At 48.1% G+C, this 19660-nt stretch overlaps 3 protein-coding genes across 6 annotated transcripts; all 3 read right to left on the reverse strand.

Moving 5' to 3' along the window:
* Window positions 1-2312: 2312 nt before the first annotated feature.
* On the reverse strand, window positions 2313-5705 carry chst10 (carbohydrate sulfotransferase 10). The gene is made up of 5 exons (XM_040174248.2): window positions 5102-5705; window positions 4909-5018; window positions 4591-4816; window positions 4370-4475; window positions 2313-4278 (listed from the first exon to the last, which is right to left on the reverse strand). Exons 1-5 carry the CDS (start codon window positions 5253-5255, stop codon window positions 3726-3728), a joined length of 1149 nt encoding a protein of 382 aa, XP_040030182.2. The 5' UTR covers window positions 5256-5705; the 3' UTR covers window positions 2313-3725.
* Window positions 5706-6654: 949 nt separating this feature from the next.
* rpl31 (ribosomal protein L31) lies at window positions 6655-8461 on the reverse strand. Of its 2 annotated transcripts, none has more exons than XM_040174261.2 (5): window positions 8336-8461; window positions 7682-7785; window positions 7476-7601; window positions 6805-6917; window positions 6655-6718 (listed from the first exon to the last, which is right to left on the reverse strand). In XM_040174261.2, the coding sequence occupies exons 2-5, from the start codon at window positions 7783-7785 to the stop codon at window positions 6687-6689; spliced, it is 375 nt and encodes a 124-aa protein (XP_040030195.1). In that variant the 5' UTR covers window positions 8336-8461; the 3' UTR covers window positions 6655-6686. The 2 variants fall into 2 exon arrangements, with proteins under 2 accessions (XP_040030195.1, XP_077954141.1); XM_078098015.1 differs by having other exon boundaries at window positions 8219-8459.
* A 1043-nt stretch (window positions 8462-9504) lies between these two features.
* On the reverse strand, window positions 9505-19500 carry zc3h13 (zinc finger CCCH-type containing 13). 3 transcript variants are annotated; one of them, XM_078098017.1, is made up of 21 exons: window positions 19298-19500; window positions 18575-18751; window positions 18393-18496; window positions 18108-18222; window positions 17898-18009; window positions 17593-17759; window positions 17291-17439; window positions 16968-17168; window positions 16715-16882; window positions 16217-16587; window positions 15567-16043; window positions 15195-15446; window positions 14601-15087; window positions 14310-14506; window positions 12930-14135; window positions 12219-12808; window positions 12020-12182; window positions 11795-11932; window positions 11101-11301; window positions 10807-10970; window positions 9505-10620 (listed from the first exon to the last, which is right to left on the reverse strand). In XM_078098017.1, the coding sequence occupies exons 2-21, from the start codon at window positions 18740-18742 to the stop codon at window positions 10420-10422; spliced, it is 5631 nt and encodes a 1876-aa protein (XP_077954143.1). In that variant the 5' UTR covers window positions 18743-18751; window positions 19298-19500; the 3' UTR covers window positions 9505-10419. The 3 variants fall into 3 exon arrangements, with proteins under 3 accessions (XP_077954143.1, XP_077954144.1, XP_077954142.1); XM_078098018.1 differs by having other exon boundaries at window positions 12020-12808; window positions 14394-14506; XM_078098016.1 differs by having other exon boundaries at window positions 12020-12808.
* Window positions 19501-19660: the final 160 nt, after the last annotated feature.

The following is a 19660-nucleotide window of genomic DNA, read 5'->3' on the forward strand; positions in this document are numbered from 1 at the left end:
GATGGTCCACTTCTACACGGCCATCATCGAGTCCATCCTCTGCTCCTCCATCACCGTCTGGTACGCTGCAGCCACAGCCAAGGACCAGGGCAGGCTGCAGCGTGTCATCCGCTCTGCAGAGAGGGTGATTGGCTGCAATCTGCCGTCCCTGCAGGACTTGTTCGCTTCCAGGTCTCTGAAGCGAGCTAAAAAGATCGCGGCCGACCCCTCCCACCCCGGACAAAAACTGTTTGTGCCCCTTCCATCTGGCAGGAGGCTGAGGTCCATCAGGACTACGACCTCCCGCCACACGAACAGTTTCTTCCCGTCGGCAGTCGGGCTCATTAACAGAGCCCGGTCCCCCACTGCCTGACTATAACACTCCACCGGTCACTCCCCCTCATACTGCACATGCCACTTTAACTGCAATTCATCACTTTGTCACTTGTCACTTTGTCTCTTGTCTGTTACTTGTTCGTTAGTGCACTTTATGCTTAATATTTTTCTTTTTAACTTTTTAATATTTAAATTTTTTTAACTTTATTCCCTTGTTTTATATAACCCATAGCCTTAGCCTTATTCTACTAACCCATTGCATTAGCATTTCATTCCACTTTATTTTATTACTTGTGCACTGTTGTCTTGTCTGTCTACTGTCGCGCACTAACCGCCAAGACAAATTCCTTGTATGTTTGACATATTTTGGCTAATAAATGTTTCCTGATTCCTGATTCCTGATTCCTGATGCGTCTTATCAAAGTGTGCTCACATTAGCCAGTGAACTACTTAGATCTTTAATTTAAGTAGAGGTAGAAAGACTTTAGTGTAAACATAGCGTCCTAAATATAATACAATAAAGAAATATACATATAAAGAAAGTATTCAGCAGGAAGAATAACCCATTTTGTCTGTGTTTTTGTCCCACTGTTAGTATGTGCTTTTTTCATACAAACAATTTAAATCCACCACTGCTTTATATTGTATATTGAGTTGAATTTATAACAGTATCCTATTTCTTTTAATAATCAGTATGACACATCTGGGCAACATCTGTAAATCAATTGATGGTGAAAGCAAAGGGTTGAAGTATGCCTTATTCCTCATTGATATTTAGTACAAAAGGTGGTTTCTAACCGCATAAAATGGAAATTAATATAAAAAGGGAATTAAGTATACCTCAACATTTAAACTACAGTGTCTAAATACCTTACGTAGTGAATGTAGTTACTTTCCAATTCTTACTATTAACAATGTGTAGTTTGAGGGAAACAATAGCACTATTTCAAAATTAAACACGTTTGAAATAATTCATAAAGACATAAAGAATAACCGGCTTTCCGGGGTTTAAACCGATTGATGTTCTTGTTTTCAATCTTTTACGTTGAAAGCAAAACCGCTCCATTTCCGCTCGCGTCCCGCCTGCTTGCGTCCGACTTGACGCAGCTTCGCTTGAGAATCGCACAAACACAGGAAGCCGGGTGGCTCCGCACAGAAAGAAAAGGGCTGGGCCTCAACGCATCGAGCATGGAGGCTTTTTTTCAACGCACTGTCCAAACACACACGCTCGAGTTAACCACTGTTGTACCAGCATGAATGTTTACCTGTAAACAACTCACACGAGCTATGGGGCGGCACCGACAGAGCAACCCCCCCCCTCCAAACAAACAGCATCCTTGTGGACATGCGCATTATCGAGTGTCAATATTGGTGAGCATGGGTGTGGCAAACGAGCAATCTCAGGAGTGATGCTGGGCATGTTAATGCAGCATGGGACTGCAAATAGCATTCATTACTTGTATCATAGCGACGTTCAAATGTTAGACAGCTGGTTTTACGACCTTTTAAACCCTCTAACTAAATAACAGTGTCTCATTACATCGTGTTCGTCAGTGATGTTCTGCGGGGCAGAGCTCTGTGATGATTCTTAGGTATTTATTAAAATTAGAATATATATCACAGTAAATTGTTAGAGCTCAATCGAAGCACGCGATGTGGTGCAACCGCTGATGTCATCACTGACGTCATCTTTCTGCCCCGTGAGGGCAGGGGTAAGTCGTTCAGCCTCAAGCTTCTAGTATGGTGCAAATTAAAATATATTGATGTTACTTGGATGTTTACTATCAATTACAAAGTTGAGAGTGTTGTGTTAAGGTTGCTGCAGACAGGAACACGTGTTCAGCTGCAGCCTTCCAGTTCATTATTGCAAACCCACAATAGACATAGTGTACAGATACAGGGCGCAGGCCGAACCAGTCTGACAGGCTGAGAGAGGCAACCTGGCAGTAGGAAGGAAGGACACACGAGCGCACAAACAGAAAAAAACACACAAATCCTTTAGTCTGTGTAAGAATTATGTTTTATGGTCCGTGATACAACTTAAGTCCATCTGATAAAAGGTTAGCTTGCACTTTAGATACTGCTCCATCTGTCTTGAGGTGTTTGTTGCTGACTTATGGCTATAAAGTCATTGCTTTGTCCCTATTTCCATGTCTCAAATGTCCATAGCAACAACTGTGAGACGACATTTAGTGAAAGGCTTCAACAAGGGTTTGTGGTTTTTCTTAACGAAGTAGTCATATTGTAACATCGTAGGTCTTTTACTGCCGCCTGGTGGATGTTTTATGTTAATGCAGCAACAAACAAGATATGGGCCACGTCCTTAATGGTAAATATGCCTTAAACCAACACACAATTAAAATAAAAAAAGAAGGAACAGCACATCAATTCACATGGAACTTTAATACAGAGTCGTGTTACTTGTGTTATAATCACCTGTCCAAAAAAGTCCCCAGGTGGCAGAGTCCTACACTGTTGGTGCCGGGTTAATAATTACATATCATAAATAGCTAAATGTAGTAGAAATGTTGCGTGGCGAGAGACGCTAATAACATTCAAACATCTCTGATGGAAAAATGATCCTGTAAAATCCAGTGCCAATTTCCTTCAATGTCCCGGTGCGGTTAACAGCTGAAAAAGAAAAGCAGTCTTTAATCAATCTCACAAAGGACACACTAAGGACTATAGCCTTTGCTTCATTGTGTAAGTATTTCATGATATTTGAAGAGTACTATAGCATCTTCCAAGACGTTAATAGGGTAGTTTGGGTGTATGAGGTAAGGATCCATCGTCAGCCTTTACCTTTAGTGGGCCTTTTCTTTTAAGTGTATAATGTTTAGTGTTTCATGTACGTAGAGTCAACTTGCTTTGTTTCAGTGCAGTAATGCCTCCCTGTTTCTTCAAACATGGGGTGTGTCAAGAGTCATGTCCTGGGGGGGGGGGGGGGGGGGTTAATGAACTGACGCTGAGTAAGGGAATCACATACAACCCAAAACACCCAAATGACCCCTGTAACAAAATAATAAACAGCTAATTTGTGAAAAACGCTGATGTCCTATATGTTTGTCTTCTAAGCCTAACGTTTATACCAAAAAAAGTCCCTGATACAGGGTAGCTCTGCCTATGTCTAGCGTGATAGCAAGAGGTACAGAAAAGACGGAACGTGTCAAAACGCATGGCACTGACCTATGGCTGCCCCCCTCTTCCGATGACACGGCCACCCGTACGGTCCAGTACAGTAGCTACATTACAGGGCAACAGGTCTGTATCCCTGGAACTACAGAGAACACCTCTCTCTAAGACAATCGGTCATTCAAGATCATTAAATATAAAAAGGTAGCAACGCCTGTATTTTACCTTACCCTCTCCCCCCCACACACACAAAATCTTAAGGCTGCGTTAATCAGTTTTTAGTCCAGTAGAAAGTCAGGGATCGGGTAACCGAACAGCTGGAAGTCCCCCTGGTATCGTGCGTAGAGACGCCTGATGTCCCGCCGGCTGATGCCCGCAAAGTATTGCTCCACCTTGGTCCTGTTGTAGCGGGTGATGCCTGGGGGGATGGCGGGGTAGGACACCGCGTGGTCGATGCCCGTAGCTTTGAGAATGTGGGCGGCGTCCTGCTCCAGCGTCTCGTGGTGGCCCACCGCGCTGTAGTGAATCTCGCAAGGCGCGCACAGCTCCGCGTAGGTCACCCAGTGGATGACGTGCTCGCCGAACTGCCGGTCCATGCGCTGGCGGCCTTCCGCGTCGCCCAAGTAACGGACAAAGTCCTCAAAGTGCAGGCCGGAGGCGGCGAGCTCGCCGTCGCGGTGGATCTTGCGGTACTTGCGGATGATGGCCGGGGCGATGTCGTGCTTGTACCAAGGCTCGAAGCGCGGGTTCTTCACAAACTTGTCCTTGAAGGCCGAAATCAGCCGCTCGAAGGGGTCTCTCACGATGAAAAACTTAAAGTAAGTGTTTAATCTGTTGAGACAAACAATGGTTTTATTGAAGGAGAAAAGAAAAAAAAGTGGCGAGGAGGGGAGATTTTGTGCGACCTAGTCCCTGGACCAACCTGTGAGTGATCTCCTGCGGCCCGAGGGACGAGAGACGCGGAAGGCCGTTCTTCTCGTGGTCGTGAACAAGGTTTTCGGGGATCTCCTCCACAGTGGGGAACGCTCCTGCCGATGTTATCGACACAAGGCATCAACCAAATTAAACAAACATACCTTGTGCGTCGGCACCAGGGTTTTGTTGTCTACAAAAGGTTATTACCCACCAATGACCCTTACTCACCATTGAGCACAATGAGGACCTTTTTCCACTGCGTGTTTCCCACTTTAGGCGTCTGGCAGAACAAGATCTTGTGTTTGTCGCAGACGAAGATGCGGTCCAGGACAAACTTGCTGATGGCAGCATGAGTCGTGTTCGCAAAGCTGCTGTTCTTGCACACATTGGAGAGCAACTCGAGCCGACTCTCGACGACGGACTGCCAGTCGGTCACTGAGGGGACTGGTGAGGGCTGACAAACACACACACACGTACAGCAATAATGTGATTGAGAGCCTTTGTTAAAAAAAGTGAGTATAGAGAGCAATCAGCTGGGTTAGTCACCTGATCAGATGGCTTTGGACCGGGTTGTACTGGGTTGGAAACAGGAATGGGTTTGACCACCTTGGTGCCTTGCACTGTCCAACTCTGACCAACGACCCTCCCTCCGTAATCTGGAAACACACATTGGTCAGGGTGGATCGCATTCACCTCCTACAGCTGCCCGTGGTAAACAATGTCCGACTCATCTGCTCACCATCCACAGCTCTGAAGCCGATGAACTTGCTGACGAACATCAGGATGAGCAGAACCCAGCCGCAAGCCCCGAGGAGCAGCCAGTGGTGCCGCATCGCTTCGCCCGTCAACCAACGGCCATGAGAACCCCGAGCGACGCTCCAACACCTGGACATACAGGGAGCGAGCGCACCGCGGGGCGGCTTGACAAGCTAGCTTATCCGTTAGCTTCACTGTGCGTCGGGTAACGGGACTGATGGCACCGACGCGTCGAGAGTAAACGAACCGGGTTATGGAGACCGACGTCGAAACGTAACGGCATCGGCATCGGTTATCTAGCTATCAACAACCAGTAGCGGCCGTTTACTAAATTCACGCTAACCAGCTAGCCAGTCAGCTAGCCACTCCTGTCCCTCCCAGATAGGAGAAGGCGGTCCACCCAGCCTCCACTTGGATAAACACAGTCAGGCCAACGCGCACGTTATTTTGCGGTACGCGTGCGTACTACTGAGCATTACGGTAATGGTAAAGTTAGGAACTGACTTCAAAATAAGTGCAGTTCCGGTGAACGTGATAGAACATATCACATTGCTTCAATGAGTCTGCGAATCATATAAAGAGAATACATTCAAAATAGTAAAATAGATTCAATGTGTATGATATACAGTCTATAAATCATAGCTTTGAGCAGAATTATAATTTTCGCATGCAAACTGGAGAAAATATGTCAATTCAATTGTGTAATTACTTCTAGTCTAGTCAAATATATTAATAAAAAATACATTTAGACAGACCAGTTGGCTCATGAATGAGTCTTAAATTTTAAATTGGTACACCGCAATGTATCTGACGATATTTTAGATGGCGTTTAACCTGATAATCTCTGTGGTCTGCTATCAATCCCAAGTAGGAAAATGTTTGTAAATGTATGTGATTTACAGAATCAAATGGAAATGCTTATTTGTAAGTCAGTTCTTACACGCTAGTACCGTAATGCCCTATATACGCGTTGCGCAAGATAACATGCGGGCTGACTTGAATGCAGGCAACCTGACCAATGCTAACTAACCCTTATCGGTGGGGTTCATTATTTAAATGTCCTATAACAAGCACCTAAACCTTGCTCGACTTACCTGAATTCTGTTAAAGCAACTTCAAAGTCTAGAGGAAATATGATGCCGTTGTCTTGTATAACGCATATATACTGCAGCCGGGAGTGGAATAACCCTAAATGCATGCGTATCATTTCAACAGCCTACAACATTACTGATATATACTGATAAATTGTACAAAATCCATAACATCTCCTAATTGACCTGAAAAGACATTTTGTAACTTAATATATTTTTTAAAAACACCAACAGTTTCCCATTGTAGTAAAAAGGTAGTTGGTCTGTCTGCATATTTGAAACTGTTGTCTTTATGTGAAAAGGCAGATGCAGTCCAGTGAGCTTGGCAAACGTTTTTGGGAATACGGTAATTATATTTACAGAAATACATTAAACTGAATACAAATTGAAAACAGTTTAACCATAAGATTAAGTGCAGAAACAGAAGTAAAGACATAAGACAAGATATTCTTTTATATTTATTTCGACTCGCAGAGTTTAGTTTTCATCAACATTGACTGTCTGCAGACCTGTTGAAAAAAGGAGAGGTAGAAGTTTAGTCAACGTCTTTATTGCTTAGTAGGCAAATGACAGTGTCAGTTAGTGGCGTATTTACCTTTGCATGTGGTGACAGGTACGTATGTGACCAAGGTGTACAGTTTGTTGGGAGAGTCCTCGTCCTCATTACGCTTCCTGGACAGTCGTACGCGCATCCTGTATGGCACGTTCCTGCGCGGCACAAAACAACACTGGTAACTACATTCAAACTCAAATTTAATATATTGCCACCAGTATTATAATGGTCAGCAAATATGTCGCAGACATTATTGAATCAGAGCAAGTACAACTCCCCCAAACACCTTGTATACATTCATCCTGACAGTAATTTTGGCATGTTCACTTTCCACACACTAAAAATCATAAACCAATGTGACGTGTCAGGCCTCGCTACAAAAATGCACGTCTTGTCTCAGCAGACAAAAAAGGAAATACAATTTGTGATTTTAACTTATACGACATTAGTGCAAGATTAGATTTTTTTTTTTAATGGTCCCCAGCAGGCAAAAAAAAGTCCATAAAAAAAAAGTTTGCTTGAACCTGTAGGATTGTAACAACATGATTTCCCAGCATAGGTATTTAATTGATACAAATTCAGCCTCTTCCTGCCCCGCATACTACTACGAGCAGGAACCTGCAAGGTGAGGGTAGGTATACTATGATATGCATGGCTAGGAAGGCTGAGCATTCTATTCCTCAGACTAGAGTATTACTGGCATATTGTCACACCTGACACCCTTGCTCCACACTGCCTTGTTAAGGCGAGTGTCAATGCGGACATCAGGAGTTCCCATCTCCTTCATGGCAAACTTGCGGATCTCCTTGATGGCGCGGGGCGCCCTCCTCTTGAAACCACTGCAAGAAGATAACAAAATTGAATGTCAAAAAATATAGTGTCCCTTTAACACATTATAATACACCAATGTACTACTCACACTCCATGGATGCGCTTGTGGACATTGATGGTGTACTCTCTGGTCACAACCTCGTTGATGGCTGAACGCCCCTTCTTTTTCTCTCCTTTCTTATTTGGGGCCATCTAGAAACATACGGGGATCACTGCTTCAGCATACAGATGCTATGTCAAGTGTTGAAGTTACATACACTTAACTTTGTTAACTACCATCAGATCGGAGAAACATTAACTCCAAGAAGGATTACTAAGGGAGACTTAACAGCGCATCTATTTGATGGATCACAAAATATCTAACATTAGCACAAAGTTAGCTTGTTCTCACTAACGTTACTTCACGTCAGCTAGCTAACAGGCTAATAAGATAAACAGCACTACGGTACAACTGCAGTTAAAAAGGTGTCCAGTGGTTTCACGTAGAAACAATAAAATGCTCTGTGTAGCTTAAAGTGGGCACTGTGAAAGCGGGCTAACTGAAGCCATTACGGTCGAATCATCGCCGCAACGTTCTTCAACATTAAACGTCTTTTAATATATTAAAAGAGACCAAAAAACCCACACTCAGGACGATGCAACGCTAAGGTTAAGACTTTGAAAAAGAACGCGGCCAGTGCGGTCTTTAATACGGCAGGATGGTGATAGATTGTAGAAATATAATTTCCGAAAAAATACTCACTTCGGCTTGTAGTTGCGGCGGAAGTCGGAAGGACGGACCAAACGCAGAGGATTGTGGGTAAAGGAAGCCGGTCCGTTGTGTATGGTGTTCGTGTACAACAAACGTGCGGGTCAAGGTTCCGAGACCGTACGTAATGAGGATGCGTTTATGAACATATTTGAGATAATGGAGACGTGGGGATGTAAACCTTTGCATTATCTGACGTTATAAGCAAACCATGAATTTGAAATGTACACTTTTATATTCTGCATAAACATTCTGAAATAAATAAATGTCACTTAAAATGTGGTATGTTAAATACGACCTGTTTTTTTAACCACCTGGTATTATACATTACATGTCATTTAGCTGACGCTTTTATCCAAAGCGACTTACAATAAGTGCATTATAGTATTATAACATAATGGACCATTAATTACTAACATAAAGACAGACAGTAATAAGAGGAACTTCAACCATTAACAATCACTTAGATTTATTTAGTATGAAACAGACACCTGCACTATTCTGGTCTCAGGCCTTCCTAAAAACACTAGTATTGAACCTTATCTGTAACGCCCGCAAGCTTTAATTATAAAACAGTTGTAAAAGTTATAAAGCGCATGCCTCCTCAGACTGGCCGTCAAGTGTGGGGAAAAAAACGCATCCGTAAAATGTTGTGGTTACATTTCAAATTCTTACCTCAAAATGCAGATGATTGCATCTCGTAACCGGCCTCATGGATCACTGGTAATGTGACAAACCTAATAACTCATTTAGTTCTACAGTTGCCCTTATTTGGTAAAATGTCATTACAATATTTATTTAGTAAAAAAAAGAACAGCTTTAAATCAGTAATCAACAGCACATCTCAAAATTGACCTTCTACCTTAGACAAAATAAATATGTAGTAAGAAAAGAGTTGCGGCCAGACTTTAAGATAGTGGGCTGCTTCAGAACCCCCCTGTCTGTAATGTCACTTTCAAGTCACAGTTGCTTGGCTGGGAGGAGCTGCCACGTTGATTAAGTTAAGTTCTTTAAGTTGCTCAGTGCAACACTGACACTGCTTTGTCCATTGATTTGTATCCAAGCACTCAAAGCATGCATGACCTGCACTTCTCCTCTTCCCCTCCGCCCACTGTCAATTATTGAACTAAGACCGATGATGCAACCACGTCCCAGAGGTTCTGTTTATCCACCTGTACAAGTCTTTTTATTTGGACTCTGGATGGTCGATCACTGGAATCACAGAAACATGACGTGAATCTCAAACTAATTATCCTTTCAGTCACTTAGTAGAAAAAAAGGAAGCAGTCTATTGTCTTGGAAATTTGGGCTCTTTTTTAAGGATGTGGGCTGGTGAATGTTAAAAGGAAATCTGAAGTCTACTGTGTGCACTGCACTCAGTTCAGTTTGTAGACATCGACGAACCATTCAACACAAACAAGAAAAAAAGTAATCAAATGTCTCCAAAGACTAACAGTTGTATCAAATTAAATTCAATGAAGCATAGGTGGACAGTGCTTTTTTGTGGGAAACGTTCATTCAAGTCCTTGCAGGATGTTTCCGTGTTGTTGGTCGGTGAAACTCAGAAAACATGTTGCCATTTCCTCTGCAGATATTTTATAAAAATGAACCAAGCAGAAAAAAATCTAAACACAAGAGTATCACATTGTTTGAGGCTGAACAGTCACTTCATACAAAGCAAAAGACCCGTTAAACAAAATGAACATCTAACCATTTTAATTCTCAGTCGTGGTAACCAATGCACAACAAACAAAAAAGTCATTTGAACACGGTTAGGCAGGTGAAACCGACAATTAAAAAGCTGCTCTAAAACATCGCAATGCACACGAAACAGAAGTAGTTTAAGAAGTGTTTTTATGCCTCTCATACATGGTTCATAGGCCTGAATGTCCAGTTGTCTATAGCACAGGACATTGCGGATCATCAAATACATGTAAAGCATGATGGAGTAAGATTGACAATTTTGCCGTTTTCTTTTATTTCCTCTCATGACTAAAAATGCTGTGCATGAAATAAGAGGACAGTCGGACATGCTCGATTTCACGCGTTTCGACTATTTGGAAAAAAAAACATTTCTTTCAGGACACACACACCTCGGGCTGTGCCGTGCCGAGCTTACTACCACCGGCGGGAGCGACCTCGGCCGCCGGCACGGAGCCGGCGTCGGACCGCTCTGGGCCCGCGGCCTGGCCCGCCATGGTCCTTCTGAATAGACGCATGCTCATCTGCAGCAGCTCGTTGTCCACCACGGGCGTGGCGGGGTACTGCTTGGTTAGGCCCTGAAGAAGGAGAAGCAGATTTTTTTTTTTTTACACAAACAAAACGTTTTTCTCAGCAACGCAGATGCAAAAGGTACCAACAGCGTTCCAATGGCATTCAGAGAAAAGTTGGAAAATATATACAAGACCGACACAGTAACCGCGGCATTCGACCCGCTGTCCCGTCGGGGACGGGGGGGCATCTACCTTGTCGTTTTTTAACAGCTGCCGGCGGATGGCGAAGTCCCTCCGAGCACACAGGGCCTTGCAGCAGGGCCCGAGGTTTCTCAGCAGACCCGCCCTCTCCACCCGCCTATTCAGAGCGGCCATGTTCAGAGCCCCCAGGTCATGCTCAAACAGCTTGTCGGCATCTGGTAGGACAGAAAGGACAACGTTTCACTATACAAGAATGTTAAGTTAAGACAATATTAACGTGCCGTTTCAGGTTTCCGATGTAAAATAAAAGGAACACAAGGAAAGCGAGAAAAAAAAAGATCTCACCTTTGGGGTCGTCCAGCTCGGACTTGCACACCTCTCTGACCTGCTCCATCAGCTCGGGCCCAGCGAGGCGCCTAGAGATTCCCGCCCTCAGAAGCACGGCCCCCGGAGTGAACCGGAGCAGTGCTGCCCCCGCCGCCCGGGGCTCCTGCTTCGTTTTGGGCATCAGGCTGGACCAGTCCACGTCGATGACATCCAGAGGACCTGTCAACACATGGTATTCATGTTGGTTTAAAAAAGGAATATAATACGTGCACTTACATCATATTAAAAAAAAAATTCAAACTATGAATATATGAACTGCTAACAGTTTGCAGTAAGCTTACAGTGTCTCTGTAAGAGCCGGAAGTGTATGTATTAATTTATTGGATTTTTAAAAATGAATCATTTAATTTATGCTAATAGTGCAGGAACTAAAGATACTGAACATACATTGAATAGCATTTATGTTGGATTGACGCTCCTTGTTTGTCCCGATAGTGACTGCTCGGTGTAGCAGCGGCCCTCTTCGCTGTAGTAGCGTTCACACGACTGCGGTGCGAATTAATTTCTCTGCGAGCACAAGCTCTTCTCGGGCATATGAACTATTTCAAACTTGTAATTATTATTATTAAATCAACGACATGAACATATGAATACAACATTTCCTCTTCCAAGACATTTGGAAGTAAATATCCTTCCCCTTCAAAAAAGGTACCTGTAATTTTTTCGTCGTCCTGCTGATCCTCTTTTTTCTGGCTGTCAGCCAGTATTTCATCCAGCTCGTCATCACTGATTGGTTCATACTCCTCTCCCACGGAGGTGACTGACTCGTCTTCTTTCCCGTCATCGTCTCCTAAGAACATGAAGACTCCTTTAAACCCAGGTGGGAAATTTGACAAAAAGTGACTAAAGCACAGCGGAACTGTTGTGATCGTCTTACCATCAATGCTGTCCGTCTTCTCCTGCTCCCTCTGATCTCCCATTAGATGGTGACTGTTGATGGGTTTCTCCAACTCTAAAGAGCTGAAGACTTCTCTTGGCACATAGGCACATTCTCTTGGCTCAAAGTCGCTCCTCTCTTGTCTTATCATCTCCCCCCGCAGGTCTCCCCGCAGGTCTCCCCGCAGGTCTCCCCGCAGGTCTCCCCGCAGGTCTCCCCGCAGGTCTCCCCGCAGGTCTCCCCGCCCTGCGAGCCTGAGGTCCCCGTGTGGCAGGAGGTCCATCATCATCATCCTCTCCCGATCACCGCCGCCGCCTCTAACATCTCTCTCCCTCTCCCGCTCCCTCTCCCTCTCTCGCTCGTGTTGCTGGATGAGTCCTTCGGGGAGCAGGCGTTCCCTGTCCCTGATGTCCCGCTCCCTCAGGAGAGGTTCCCGGCCAGGACGCATAAGAAGGGGCTCCCGTCCTCTGCTGGGCCAGTCCCTGGGTTCGGGCTCCCAGTCTCTCTGCAGTTGAAGGGGCTGCTGGAGGAGCAGGGGCTGCTGCTGTTGGTGTAGTTGTTGTGCTGGTGGTGGTTGCTGCTGCTGCTGCTGCTGTGGCTGCGTGGGCGGGGGTTGTTGCTGCGGCTGCTGAGGCCGGAGGTCTTTTCGGTCTCGTTCCCGCTCAAACGGCTCCCTGTCTCTCTCCCGCTCTCGACTGTCGTAGGAGCCGGCGCGGGATCCCGACCTGGCCGGCCTCTCTGAGTCGGGGGAGCTGCGCCTGGAGCTGTGGCTGCGCGAGTCCTGGCGGTCTGTTAAAACAGCAGAGACGGATCGGATCAGGCTTGATTTAATATCATAGCTTAACTCATGTCAGTAGCATTTAGGAAACGTTTAAGGGGAAGGACAGTGTCAAGACACGTCTTCATCTACCTGACGAGGTGCTGCGACTGGGCTCCGCTCTCCTCAGCTGGTCAATTCGGGACTTCCTCTCGACCACCAGAGGTTCGCCCACAACCGGCCTCTCCCTTTCCCTCTCTCGGTCCCGAGAGTTGGCGCCCTGCAGCCGACCCCGGCGGGCGCGTGGACCCTGGGGGTCGTCTCGGTGGGCCGACTCGTTGGAGGGAGATCGCAGGCGTCTGGACGACGTGCGGCTCTGGTTGCTCCCCATGCTGCTGCTGCGCGCCTGCTCCGGGGGAAGCTTGCGGAGCAGCGGCTGCGACATGAGGGGCTGCGGGGTCAGAGTGGGCAGCAGCATCGGGGGATCTTGGGGGAGCAGGGGAGCGATGGCAGGAGGGTGACACCGCTCCCTGTCCCTGCCCACTCTGGGACCAGCGCCTCTCTTAAGGGGCTCAGCCGGAGGAGTTTGTGTCTCCAGCGGTGCCGCTCTGTCCGTGACCTCCTCATCTGACCAGTCGCTAAAGTTGTCCATTTTGGGAAGAGGAGATGGCTCCATGTTGCCCACGGCAGCACGGGGATCGGGCCTCATCGACGGCGGCGGCGTCCTGGGCCCTCGCTTCCTCTTGTTCTGCGGCTGAGGGGCAGACAGATCCTCATCCGACACGTCTGATTCCCCCTCTCGTGAGCGTTTCCTCTTCCGATCAAGCGCCTTCTTCCTGGCTCCTTTCTTGGGCGAGTGTACGGGTGGAGGCGCCTCGGCGGCGCCGCCGGCTGGGGGCTCGGGCTTGAAACGCTCTCCCGCACCTCCCGGAATGTTGCCGCCGCCGCCGACCTCATCCTCCTTGCGAACCTTCTTCAGCACCTTCCTCTGTGACTTTTTCTTTTTACCCTCCTCATGGGATTGGGAGCCGACTGTGTCTCTGTCTTCGCTGGCCGCGGCGAGGGCCGAGGGAAGGAGTGGCGGCGTGGACTCTCGCTGGTCCCTGCAGCCTCGGCCGCGGGAGTCGGACGGGCCATCCGCGACGGGCTCTCCCCGCCTGTCGCCCCCTCTGCTGCGCTCCCCGCGAGGCTCCGGGTCCTCGTGGCGGCCGCGTGCTTCCCTTTTGTCCCCGGCTCCTCTGCGCTCGTCGTCCTTCCAGTGGGCGGGCTTCTCGTCGGACGCGGCGGCCCTCGGCGGGGAGCGCAGCGGCGGCTCCTGGGGCCGCACCACCTGGCTCAGCAAGCGGTTCTTGTCAGCACCTGCAAACAGTAACATACTGGTCGTCTTACGCGGCTTTGACAGCAGACCACTGATCTTTGCCTCTTCCAGGTCTAACAGTCTATTCCCCCAGAGCAAAACATTTTTGGTGTGCATTTGCAGTTATAGTGCCCCTACAAACACGAGTGTGTCCTGGCAAAAAAGAATTCCCCTACTGTCAGGTGGATGCAGACACACTGGGGTTGGGAGGAGGGGCTGAGGGTGGAGCTTGGCCTGCCCCCGGCCAATTGCCCGCTCACTTTTTTCTTCCGCGCTGTTGTAGCCGTCGCTGTCCGCGGGGCTGACGTCGCGGGCCGCTCGCTTCGGCGAGGCTCTGGGGCTCGGGCTGCTCTCCACCCTGGGCCGCTTGCGACTAATGGGAGGGAGAGGAGGAGGTGTTAAAGAAAATAAATAAATACCACCACATTCATACTGGTAAATGGGCTGGAGCGTTCGAGGTGACTCGCCTCGTTTTGCGGTCGTCTCTGACGGTGCGGTCGTCCCTGGTGTCGTCTCTCCTTTCCCGCCTTTCCTCTCGCCCTCTCTCCCGCTCCTCCCATTCCCGCTGCCTCTCCCTCTCCCGCTGCTCCCGTTGCTCCCTCTCTCTCTCGCGCTCCCTCTCTCTCTCGCGCTCTTTCCTCTCCCTCTCCCGCTCCCGTTCCTCCCTCTCCCGTTCGCGCTCCTCCCGCTCCCGTTCCCTCTCCCTCTCGCGCTCTCTCTCCCTTTCTCGTTCCCGTTCCCTCTCCCTGACACGCTCCCTCTCCACCTCCTTCTCTCGCTCCTTTTCCCTCTCCCTCTCCTTCTCTTTCTCCCTCTCCCGCTCCCTCTCTCGGTCACGGGTCCTGTCGTCTCTTCTGTCCTCTGGTCTATCTGCCCTGCGGTCCTCCCTCCGGTCCTCCCTCTCAGACTCATCTGATCTCCCCTGGTGTCTGACGGGAGAGGCTGCTCTTTGATCTGGTGAAACAGGAAGTCATAATGCTTAGCCAAAAAATAAAAATAATAATAATAATAATAATACACCATACGTTTTTTAGTTGGTGGAAAATATAGCAAATCCTTACCTCCGCCTCTTTCTCGGTTGTCTCTCCGATCCCGCTCTCCGTGCCCTCCTCTCCTGTCGTACGAGGAGTCTCTGGCCTCTCCTCTCCTGTCCCCCTCGTAGCGATCTCGGTCCGAGCCCCTCTCGGAGCTCCGCTCGGTAGCGCTGCGATCGGTGCTCCTCTCCACACTCCGCTCACGCACGCCGCTGCTCCGGGACTCCCAGTTGTCATGGCCGCTCTCCAGTTGGGAACCCCGGGAGTTCCTGTTTGAGCCTGGAAGGAAATGACGGACACAGAGGAACTTTAACGAGCTGTCGGCGTGACCTGAAAAGCTGCTCGTTACTAAACATTTCCCACAGTATAACGAACGTATAATGTGATGTCAGTCCGTGCCTTTGTCAGACGTTTCATTGGCTCGCCCTCTCCCTCGGCTGTTCCTCTCGGTCCTGTCTATCCTGTTCTCCGTCCTTCCTTCAGCTCTGCCCCCATCCTCCCGTCCGTGACCTCGGCCATAACTCCTGTCCTCCTGAGCCGGTTCCTCCTTCCGGTGGTTGTCAGTCCTCTCCCTCTCCTTTTCTCGCTCTCTGTCTTTGTCCCTCTCCTTCTCGCGGTCCCTCTCTCGTTCGCGGTCGCGGCGCTCCAGCGACTCTCGGCTGGAGCGGGTCTCCGCTCGGCTTTCTCTGGTTTCCTTCACGTCCCGGTTGTCTCGATGGTCACGGGTCTCTCGGGCCGTATCCCTGCCTCGCGAGCGAGCGTCCCGTCGCTCGCGGGCCTCTCTGGTCTCCCGATCATCGCGGGCGTCCCGCGACGAGACCTGTTCGGGCTCGTAGTCCCGATCATCGCGCTCTTTCTCTCGCTTGCTGCGGCTTTCTGTTTAGAAGAGACAAAATGTTGAGCAACCGTCGAAGGAAATCACTTTAAATACAATTGATGGGGACCATATTTCATAAGAAACTGCTGAATCTGCTTTGCCAAAAACGACAGATGTGTTCACTGTATCGAATGGCAGACAAGAAAACAAGGTACTAGAACATAAAAGTCACCATCTCTGCGCTCATGCCTGCGCTCCTGAGCAGGCGGACTCCTCTCTCTTTCTCCGCGGCTCCTCTCGCGGCCCCTGGAGTGGCGCTGGCCGGGGCTCGATCGGTCGGACCGGCGGTGGGGAGAGGAGGCGCTGTGGGACGCGGGAGGGGACCGGGACCGCCGGGAGCTCGGAGGGGAGGAGGCGGACGTCAGGACCACCGCGCTCCGGTGGTAGGCGGGGGAGGACGAGCGGCGGCGGCGAGGAGACGAAGAGTTCCGCTGGGCCGAGGAACCAGAGTTGGAGGAGGGCGAATGGTGGCGTGGAGGAGTGGGGGTGCGCTTGTGGCGTGGAGGAGTGGGGGTGCGCTGGTGGCGTGGAGGAGTGGGAGACCTGCCGTGGCAAAGGACTGTCATTCCACTGCTTAAACCACACCGTTGTCATCGTGACCAAATAACACAGATACAGATTAAAGCGTGCTGAAAGAAAAGCTTTGCTCGGTGGCTCCGGGTGTGCTGACCTGCGAGGAGGGGAGACCAGCACTGGGGTCTTGTGGGACAAAGCTTTCGGAGAGGTGGACTTCTTCCTGGCCGTGGGTGTAGTGCCCCTGGAGGGAGAGGACACACTGCCAGAACGCTCCTCTGATGTCATTGAGCGCTTGGCCTTGTGGGAACTGTCTGACCTGTCCCTACGTTCAGGAAGAGAAATCCTCGGTTAAATGAGAGCACACACACGCACTCATAACAATAATCCACCTTTCATTAACACTTTACCTGCGTTTCTCCTTTTTCTCTTTGTGTTTTTCAATATCTCTCCCTCGATCCTTTGCCTCCTTCTGCTTCTCCTCAGACTTCTCCTTGTTCTTGTGCTTTCCTTTGTGTTTTTTACCAACAACAGGAATATCTAGAGGGACCGGGGGAGGGGGACTGGGGGTCCGGGGCCCTTTCTTCTTACTGTGGCTCCCTTTTGAAGGCCTGAACCAAAGAGGGTAGAATAATTATCTATCAGTTCTTTCCACCAAATGTCAGTGAAAACAGTAGTGTAGTTTATGAGACATCCTGGAACCTAAAAATAACGGGCTAACCCAGACTCTTACCTGGTAGATTCAGAAACTGGTGAGGGCACTACGGCCTTCTTCTCCTTCTTTCCAGAGCCTGGTCCTTTGTTTCCACTTTTGTGTTTTGGGGATCCAGTTGACTTCCGGGATGAGGGCGAGTCTTGCTTGCTTAGCAGCTCTGGGGAGGCCTGAGGGACAGAGGCAACAGATCAAGATAACGCTTTTTTTATTTATTTTTTATGTAAAAAGTCACAGTCCCTCCTAGCCGCTCTCTTAGAAACACTTTCCAAATACATAAAAATAAATAAAAATCATTAAATTCAATCAACCCAGTTACCTACCTTTGGCATGGCTTGTGCTCTTGTTTTTGCGGGCGTCTCATCTTTCTTAATGATAATTTCCTCCCTCTTGTCCAAGTTCTCCTGCTCCAATTTCATCAGCTCGCGCTGAATCTTCTGGCGCTTCATCTCGAGGGATAACTCGTAGTCGTAGTCACCGATATCGGAGTCTTAAAGGAAAAAGAAAAAGAAAAAAATATAATTCTATAGTAATCTGAATCTTAGAACATGTCACATTAAAGCCCACGTTAAGGAAATTAAGTTAATTTCAAATACCAACATTAAACAAATGAAAAAAACAAGCTCACCTTCGCGATTGGTTTCCCACTCTGTGGGCTCTTCTTCACTGGCTGGGGTGCGCTCCTTTGTGATCTTTATATCCTCCTTTTCCCTGTGTCGGCCTCTGGAGGAGTCTCTCTGCTGTAGACGCATATGCATACAGATGTTAGAACAACACCCACATGAGGGGTCACTTCCGTCTTAAAAAAAAAAAGAGACTGAAAGAGCAGAGAACTAACTCTAGCTGTGGGGGATGCGGGCTCGTCTAGGTCACGCTTCAAGTTTTCTGGGTCAACATCCTGTCTTTTATTCTTCATCCTCTCCCGCAGATCACCTGTGGGTCTCTCAGCTGACCTGCTCCGTTACGACATACACAGACATGGATTTGGGGGTCAACAAAGCTATGGGTAATAAGACATTTGTTTTGATGGGACCAAGATCGAAACAAAACCAGATACATTAATCAGAAGGTTGAATGCAGAAAATCACAACACACCAAAGTTACTAAAAACAAGCCACCTTACCGGCTGAAGCTAAATCCTTTGCCTCGTGGCTGAGTTCCATGTGTGTAGCGACAAGTGTTGCCGTAACTGCAATTACCGGTCTTCAGCCAATTTCTGCAGTGACTCTGAAAGATACATACAGACGAGCTTGGTGAGATACAGCAGCATCACACAGCGGGGATACATAACCAGGCTCCACATACATCAGCAGCATTACTCCCAGTGCTGGGGCCAAGTCTTTCAAACACACTGGGCCGGCGGGATGGGGCGGCGGGGTTACTGGTGCTGCTGGTCGTGGTGCTGCTGCTGCTGCTGCTATCAGATATGGTTTTTGAATTCTCCACTGTTACCTTCCGCCTGATCTTGGACATTCTGCAGGACTGGAAAAAGGACAAACAGTAATGAAGCGGCAATGATTAATCATCTGCATTAAAACACGAGACAGAATAAGACTGCCAGAGATGCACTTCCAAGCCTGATTTCATTCATTCTAAATCACAATTAACGTTTTCATAATATTATTTAAATCTAGCAGTCTTCCCTAAACATTGGGATAGGAATGTGGCTACGATCGTTGTGCCACAAGTCGCAACGCATCCAAAACATTAGACACATACAAATGGTTCGGCCCGTTAACGTGCGTGCAGGTGCTATTCGCTTAATGCTAGCTTAACGTTAGCTCCAAGTTCCCCAGCTAACTATTGCGTTTGCTTTTCTTTAAATGTGTTTAAACGTCACGCACGTATACGTGAGACGGGACTGTTCCGGTCGTTAATGAAAACACACAACCGAAGGGCGGCTAATGCTAAAGTAAGTGAACCGCAGAGCTAACGTTAATGACTTCATGTTTTCTTTGAGCGCGGGGCCTTCAAGCTGGACTCTGTGGCGTGCTTTATGAAAAAGTGCAGCTGCAAAAGCGGTCTCACCCAAGATATTGATTCGGCGTCGCATCTACTTAAGTCCAAGAAGTGGATTCAGCACTTTTAGAAATAAAAATGTTTATTCTTCCAAGCTAGGGGCAGAAACTGCCATCGGTGCCTTCATGGTGGCGGAGGCAGAGCGTCTGCTTTTTCTTCTTCGGTGGTTTTTAGAGGCCGTTTGTCCTCAAGGGAAATGTTGCGTTGCCGCCATTCACTCATTGGTCTCTTTCTTCTTCGTGAGAGTTTATTACCGGTTGTCAAAAAAGATAATTAGTGCAGTACTGCCACTGATTGGTATGGAGTGTGTATTATTTAACAAACACTTCTTTTACATTACATTACATGTCATTTAGCTGACGCTTTTATCCA

Source organism: Gasterosteus aculeatus, chromosome 1, assembly GCF_964276395.1.
Source record: "Gasterosteus aculeatus chromosome 1, fGasAcu3.hap1.1, whole genome shotgun sequence".
In the NCBI taxonomy this organism is placed as follows: Eukaryota; Metazoa; Chordata; class Actinopteri; order Perciformes; family Gasterosteidae; genus Gasterosteus; species Gasterosteus aculeatus.

Coding starts and splice junctions, on each gene's coding strand:
- chst10 (XM_040174248.2), bottom strand. CDS start 5,255: ATGTCCAGGTGTTGGAGCGTCGCTCGGGGTTCTCATGGCCGTTGGTTG. Junction 4,817..4,908: donor GTCCAAAGCCATCTGATCAG/GTGACTAACCCA, acceptor TGTGTTTGTCAG/CCCTCACCAGTCCCCTCAGT. Junction 4,476..4,590: donor GGTCCTCATTGTGCTCAATG/GTGAGTAAGGGT, acceptor TAACATCGGCAG/GAGCGTTCCCCACTGTGGAG.
- rpl31 (XM_040174261.2), bottom strand. CDS start 7,785: ATGGCCCCAAATAAGAAAGGAGAGAAAAAGAAGGGGCGTTCAGCCATC. Junction 6,918..7,475: donor GTGTGGAGCAAGGGTGTCAG/GTGTGACAATAT, acceptor TGTGCCGCGCAG/GAACGTGCCATACAGGATGC. Junction 6,719..6,804: donor ACCTGTCACCACATGCAAAG/GTAAATACGCCA, acceptor TTTTTTCAACAG/GTCTGCAGACAGTCAATGTT.
- zc3h13 (XM_078098016.1), bottom strand. CDS start 18,742: ATGTCCAAGATCAGGCGGAAGGTAACAGTGGAGAATTCAAAAACCATA. Junction 16,588..16,714: donor CTGGTCTCCCCTCCTCGCAG/GTCAGCACACCC, acceptor TTGCCACGGCAG/GTCTCCCACTCCTCCACGCC. Junction 12,809..12,929: donor CAGTCGCAGCACCTCGTCAG/GTAGATGAAGAC, acceptor CTGTTTTAACAG/ACCGCCAGGACTCGCGCAGC.